A 7,724-nucleotide genomic window follows, 5' to 3' on the forward strand; every position below is an offset into this window, starting at 1 on the left:
GGGAGGGCGGATTAATGACGCGTGTGGGGGAATTAATGGGAAAAAACCCGCAACGTTGCCATCAGGTGTCGAGATCTCGTGCAGGCAGATGATGCTGCATCGAGACATGAAGCTGATTTTTTTTTAAGCAGCACACACATTGTAGTGTTTATCCTCACTTATAAGGACCAAAATGGGGATGTACAGATGCTCACTGCATTAAACAAACTAAAAATTACTGGTCTAGTTTCAGTAGACGGCAATTTGAAAGGGTTTTTGCATGCAATCATTGCAAAACACAAATCTATTTTTAAATACAGGTGTCGCTCTCCTGCGAGTCTGTTATGGCAAGCCTCTTCAACATTTACGCAAAGAAAACATGCCGTTTATCAACTTCGTCCTTCAGTGGAACATTAAAAAGAATATTTCACCCCCGTAAAATATAAAGCGTCATCATTTGCTCACCTTTAACCTGCTGAAAACCTCGAGTATCATTTTTCTGTCCAATAGGAAAGATATTTTGAATTATGTTGGGAACTGAAAACGGCACCTATTTTTCCTTCTCCTATTAAAAGTCAATGGGAAAGCAACATTGATCATGTTCAACAGAATAAAGAAACTTGAGGTTTTAAAACCTCATGGGGTAGAACGAGGCAATTACAAATTCTAGGTGACTGACTTTAAACAGCACCCATGACCCAACGTTTTACAAAACATAACTTTCCCAAAAGGTGTCTGAAGATTAAACTCAAAAGATTTAAACTGTAAAATAATAAAAAGTACATTTGAACAGAAGCCAAAACAAGGCATTATCCTGTACATGCAGTTACATTTAAATGAACTGCTGCCGTCTAGTCTAGCTGAAACATTTGGTTTCGTCATGTCACAGAAAGTCCCATTCATGTTATGCTTGAGATGAAGGTTCAGGCTGTTCAATTATTGCAGCCTTCTGCTCATAATAAAATGTAGAGGACAACAGTGTATTGGATTAAATGTTTTGCCATGCCTCTAATGCCCACAATAGCTGATGGTGTTCCCCCTTCTGATCAAAAGTGAGAATAAACTTGCTCTGTTGGACGATGAAAGAATGAAGAAATGTACTTGAGAGTACTTGGAAAGGTGAGCTATGGGTTATTGCCTAAAAAAACAGACATTTTGAACCTAAATATTACCGAGTGTACTTGAATGTGTGTATATATATATATATATATATATATATATATATATATATATATATATATATATATATATATATATATATATTTTTTTTTTTTTAAATATGTAAAAACTTGTCTGAGTTCACCTTGTTTATCAGATTATATATACATATTATGACTGCAAACTAATTGTATAATACTCGTGTAGTAAAAACAAAATGTACAGCCTAACAGGGTAAATGGAAACCAGACCACAGATAGAATGTTTCAAAAAATCATGTTTTATTTGTGAGGTACATGTCTCACTTCTGGCTTGACTCTGACTTGGATGTGGAGGCTCTCAGAGAGGAAAGACGGCGTCTCTTAGCAATCTGTTCTTGACGTTTCTCCTTGGCCTCCTACAAGAAAAGCACACACATTCAGATTTTCACATTTTCAGGTTCACAGCTTGTGCTATGTACATTTATGTACTTGCCTAAACTTTTAACCCAAATATTTTTAGACATACAAATGGTTTTAAAACATAAAAAGGCTAGCTTAAACTTTAGAAAGCCACCATCAATTAGACTTTTCACAAAATAAACTGGTTGCATACCTTCATCCTCTTGGCCAGCAGTTTGGTGTATTCTGCTGCTGCCTCCTTGTTCTTCAGTGTGCGCTGCCTCTTGAGAGCGATGCGTCTGCGCTTGTGCTGCAGCACACGGGGTGTAACCAGACGCTGAATCTTAGGGGCTTTAGTCCTGGGCTTCTTGCCTGCAAGAAAAAGCATGATCAACCATAATTCTGTGGACATGCTTCAAATCCTTATGATTATGATCTCTATGACCTAGCTGCAAAGCAGTAAATGAAACTGATATACCTAAAAATGAAGGCAAGGTCTTCTCAACTGACTTTTACCAATTATAATTAAAGGCACATGAAGTGCATTTTGAAATTCGGGGCCCAGACACTTACAAACCATGGCTCATTTAGGATTTTTTTAACAAACACTAAAACGGCAACTTTTAATGCACATAAATGAGCAAAAGAACAACAAAAGAGAAGGTCCTCACTCCAAAATTTGTGTTAAAAGCATTTAAATAGACACGATTTAGCATTTATCACTGTATTTACATTTATGCATGAACTATCCAAATGCAACATTTTTAATATAAAAAAGTCAAAGTCTGAGCATCTGAGAAACGACTTACAGAATTAAAGCTCAGCACTACTGCTTAGTACTGAGCGCACATAAGTTCACAAGTAAAAGTACTTATTTGCTGGGTGATTAATCAAAATTAAATTGCAAATGATTTAAGCAAAGCAGCCGTTGTCATGCATCACACGTCACGGATCACAGGTAAAATTAAAGCAATTCAATCTGAAATTTCAAAAAATGTTTTGCAAGACCGTAAATGAAGAAAAACGGATGCACTGGAGATTTACTCTAAACTATTACTGACAAAAAGCACACAAAAATAACTGATTAATCATTCAGCACTATTAATATTGTATACAATTAAACCCTTTCAAAGCATTTGAACAGAATATTTTCAGATTCAGTATACACTGTACAGAAAGTTTGACAGAGCATTGCAGTACAACCTGCCCCTAATAATATGAACAGGTTGTTATCCGGTTAGCAGCTCCACAGTTACTTTAGGCACCGCAATGTCCCCCCTTTAAGCTACTGACCAGTCAAAAAGGGTCTGCTAGTGTGCCACAAAAATAAAACTGTCAAACTGTGTGCTCACTTCACATTATTAAAACTACTAAATGCAGACAGCCGTACCTTCTTTAGTGAGAGGTCTCCGGACCACATACTGCCTGACATCGTCCTCTTTGGACAGGTTGAAGAGCTTGCGGATCCTGCTAGCCCTCTTGGGTCCCAGACGGCGAGGGACAGTGCTATCAGTCAGCCCAGGAATATCCTTCTCACCTGAAGGAAAGAGGAAAATCTATCAATTATGACCAAAATACCAGTCCACTGCTCCTATTCACATGTTAAATGCCATGCAATAATTATGGCAGAGCATTGCAGTACAACCAGTCCCTAATGACATGAACAGGCTGTTATCCGGTTAGCAGCTCCACTGTTACGGTTGGCACCATTTTGTCCCCCCTTTAAGCTACTGAACAAACAAAAAGGGTCTGCTAGAGTGCCACAGAAGAAATGTAACCATGCACATTTTTAATTTTAAAAAAGCATGACTCTTAAAAAAAAAAACAAAAAAAAACGTTACATCGCTATAGCAACTTCGAGATAATTTGCCCAAAATGAAAACTGTCATTTAATCAACCTCCAATTGTCAAATCTTTAAGAATATTTCTTTAGTTCAATACAATTTTTAAAAATAAAATTAAAACATTTTGAAAAAGCTGTAGACATCGAGTATTTGTTTTTCTATAAACACCAATAGTTACAGGTTTCGAACATTTTTCAAAATATCTTTTGTGTTCCACAGAAAAAGGAAACAGATTTGGAACCACCTGAGAGGGAGTAAATGTTCATATTTGGGTGAACTATAGCTTTAAAGTGAGATGACAAATGGGGCAACTTTGAGCAAAGCTTCTGGAAAATAATGCAGTGATGCCGTTTTCCTACAGAGAATGGCCAACACATTTATACCTCAATTTGATTGTCCCATTTAGTTTCCATGTCTCACCTGCTTGGCCACTGACGGCATTATCGCACAATGTCACCCAGAAACATTGCTCTCAAATTTACCTCACCTTTAGTCAAGATGCTAGGCTAAATGTTTATTCTATTCAGGAAATGTTCATGAGAATAACCTCCTAAAGTCAAATGCTATTTAAGGTTTCTGCCTGGATTTTGCCTACCCAAATTCAAATGTTTCCCAAATCCACATCCAGAGGTGTAAATACAAAGGTTTGGTGTCATTTTAAAGAAAACCCTTTGAATTTTTATGAAACTCTGTTGAAATGATTAAAACAATTGTGTATGTTATCCGTGTTATAATAAACCCCTACAAAAAAAAGGGCTTTTTGTAAATTCAAATTTGAAAGTGTACCTTTTAGGTTCTGTGTGGTCTAGGTTGCGATAATTAATTTTGTAAGTTCCTACATGTCAGTAATCATAGGGGAAAAAAAAAAAACGTCTCTATCATAATCTATGGAAAAGTTATTCTATTCCAACTGATGAGAGAACAGAACTTCTTATTGGGGCAGCACAGACCTTTAAAATTTAATGGATGCCGAAGTAAATGACGTCACGGACCCAATACAGAGTTTAGGAGGCTGAGCAGATATTTTCTCTTTAGTGATCATCAAAGGGTCTACTGGAAGGTCATTATTTCACATTTATATCCTTCACTTGTTTTTTTACGGCAGAATTATGAGCACAAGTGCACTGATGGAACTGCACCAACAACATGTGCCATTCTGATATCACCCAATATTAAATATCAGCCAAGCATACTCACCCTTCCTGACAATGACCAAGTTGAGAACACTCAGGTTGGCGTCGACGATGCAGCCGCGGACAGACTTGCGTTTGCGCTCACCAGTACGGCGAGGACGGTAACAAGAGTGACCCTTGCTGAGGAGGAGACGCACACGTCCATGGGTCAGCACACCCTGCTTCATGGGGAAGCCCTGTTTGTCATTGCCTCCGCTGATGCGCACAACGTAGCCCTTCAAGAACAGACGACAAAGTTAACGTCAGCTTGAAGATTCTTTTTTTAAAGGTATGCGATCAGTTACAGTTCTACACACAAAAGAAACTGATCTAGAGTTGTCACAATACTGGAGTTTAATACAAGTCGATACTGTAATTTTAAAAATGTCCATTTCTTGCTAACATTTGAGCACTGTTGAGCACGTTCTTAAACAGCACTGATTTGCCAATGTACTCACATGCTCAACAGAAATGACTGTGATTGGCCATGAAGGTCATAAGTTTACCGAACTCACCAGTGTTTCAAACTCCCGTCGATCAGCTGGTTTGCCTATAAGCTGACAAACAAGCGATTTGTTGATGAATCGCAGCTATAAAACGCTCCAATGTGCCTGTATCTGTGGTTACACTCAGTAAACAACTGAGTTTGGTGAACTGATGACCTTCACGGCCAATAAGTAATTTCTGTTGAGCATGTGAACAATGACAAATCAGCAGCGTTGCTCAAATGTTAGCGGGAAATGGACATTGGATGTTTTTTTTTAACCCTCACACTACAATTAATTTTTTTTAATAAAAGGACATTAAACAATTCTAACAGAGAATTTACAGGCTGGGAGAGTCAACATTAGTTGCAAAAATTGAGTCTTTTTTTTTTTGGGCTGCCCAGTTGACATTCAGGCAATCAAAGTTCAGACAAAAACTAATTTCTTTTCTAAACTCTTGAGGTTTGCATAAAGTATTTAACTATATAAAGTTAGTCGAATCTGGCTGATGTAATTAAATACAAGACAAAATGTTACTGTAAGTTCATACATATCTATTAATTTATACACTTTAAAGCAGGTAAACTTGCAAACAAAGTATGCTAATTTGCAGAGAGAACTTATATTTATTCACTGAACAACCTAATGTAGAAAGTTTGACAGAGCATTGCAGTACAACCAGCCCCTAATAACATGAACAGGTTGTTATCCGGTTAGCAGCTCCACTGTTACTTTAGGCACCGCAATGTCCCCCCTTTAAGCTACTGACAAGTCAAAAAGGGTCTGCTAGTGTGCCACAAAAAAGATTTTTTAAGTGAGACTATTTATATTTGACATTAGGACTAATAATTTTATATCATGTTTTCTCGATTAGTTCATTGCGTTAAAGGTTCTTCCAAAAATTAAGTTACCCATAATTTATTCTCCCTCAAGCTGTCCTCACACTAAGTGGGTGTAAATAATATTGAGGTTAAGTTGGATTCATAGTCACATTCAGACTTTCTCCTTAATAATAACATTTCAGACAAGTACTGTTTGCAAATATGAAGTTAATCATATCAGCAACCAATGACTATAAAAATACTAAATGTTCAGTCAATTACATAGTGTTAATGTTGTTCTGAACCATTCAATTTCAGACCGAATATTCAAAATAATGTAATTAACAATATAGGGACCGTGTCACTGAATGAACGTGCAAATACAAAATCAACTTTACCTCAATGTAAACAGGGTTCATTTTTTAACTACACCTTCAGGAATGAAGGATTTTGGAGCCATTCAGTGAATAGTTTAGCTTTCTGCTGTAACCATTTTTAAAGACAGCAATTGTATGTTGTTTAAAATCACGTTCAGTTTTGGAGTCTAAACAAACTCCACCTTTTAGTGAACAGTGTAGTCTTCCAGTGGAGAAACTGGCTAACGGTTATAGCAAACCCAAGTCATTAGAAACCAAAGGTTTCTACTGTCACCACGTGAATCTTAAAATACTGAAACACAAAGTACATGATGAGCATCTTCTTGCTTACCTTCCACTCGTCACCCAGAGAGTCTGCAGCCACCTCTGTGGCCATGCGCTTCTCGTAGAAGATTCTCAGCTTGCGTTCATCGTCAACTTCTATCAGCTTTTGGCAGCCGGTGGCGGGGAACGAGATATTGAGCTAAATACACAGGTCAAAAGAGAGAAGAAATTAGCCTGCTGCTGTGGTTGTAAACTGTGAAACACATTCTGCCTCTGTCAGAATAGTGAGGTCTACCTCTGACACGTCTCTGCTAGCTAATAACAGCTAAAGCTACAGCGCAGTTGACGGTAGTCTGACACTCTCGTACACAAGTACTAGCGTTTTAATTGCGGTTTACAACATTTGCTGTTATGTTTACTAATCACCCGGACCTTGTGACATCTTTAAAGTGGTCTAATATAATATTGCATGTCTGAACCGGGCGCTGCCATGTTGCCGCACATCCACAGCCGCTCGCCTAGCCTAACAAGATCAACGTCCATCCTTCATTCTGTTTGGGCCAAACTCAACAAGCGAGCGCGCGTCGGGCGATTCTGAGACTGTAACATGCAATCCGTGTGATATTTTGAAGACAGGGTGAATAGTAAAACTTTAAAAGCGCTAATTTTGTCACCGTACCTTCATGATGGAGGACTTTCTCGCTTGGAGTCCACCACGGAAAAGAGAGCGGATATCCGACTCGTAGTCTCACATAGACCTCCGGGTTATCGCGAGAACACACTGTGCCGTTTAAAACTGCAAGCGGTTTTTACATCACGACACATTTAAGCATTTTAGTATGAAAATAAACACATAAGATAGAGTACCTAAAAGTAATCTATTATTGTTTAAATTATATTTATTTTAATTAAATTATTTAATCATTTACTCTTGAAATATAACAATTTATTGCTTGAAATAATACATCAAGTACATGTGCAAACTAAATAAAAATCGATATTTACTTTAAAAACACTTTTCATATTAATAACTTTTCAGTAATTTTTCACATAATTTTATTGTACAGTATAAAGTACATGCCATGTCTAAAACTTATGAAGATTAATAAATTATTAAAACAAACAAAACAAAAGGCATTCCAAGACACACCCACTCACTATACAGACCCTAATAATATCATTTATCCATATTCCATTTTGAGCCACAATATTATTGATACTGCCTCTTCTATTGATATACCTTA

General features: G+C 37.2%; 1 protein-coding gene across 1 annotated transcript; it reads right to left on the minus strand.

The window, feature by feature from the left end:
- Positions 1-1,394: 1,394 nt before the first annotated feature.
- Positions 1,395-7,189, minus strand: rps6 (ribosomal protein S6). Its single transcript, NM_001003728.1, has 6 exons — positions 7,160-7,189; positions 6,548-6,679; positions 4,559-4,769; positions 2,908-3,054; positions 1,732-1,889; positions 1,395-1,534 (listed from the first exon to the last, which is right to left on the minus strand). Exons 1-6 carry the CDS (start codon positions 7,163-7,165, stop codon positions 1,439-1,441), a joined length of 750 nt encoding a protein of 249 aa, NP_001003728.1. The 5' UTR covers positions 7,166-7,189; the 3' UTR covers positions 1,395-1,438.
- Between the last annotated feature and the right edge of the window lie 535 nt (positions 7,190-7,724).

Source organism: Danio rerio, chromosome 1 (genome assembly GCF_049306965.1).
Source record: "Danio rerio strain Tuebingen ecotype United States chromosome 1, GRCz12tu, whole genome shotgun sequence".
NCBI lineage: Eukaryota > Metazoa > Chordata > Actinopteri > Cypriniformes > Danionidae > Danio > Danio rerio.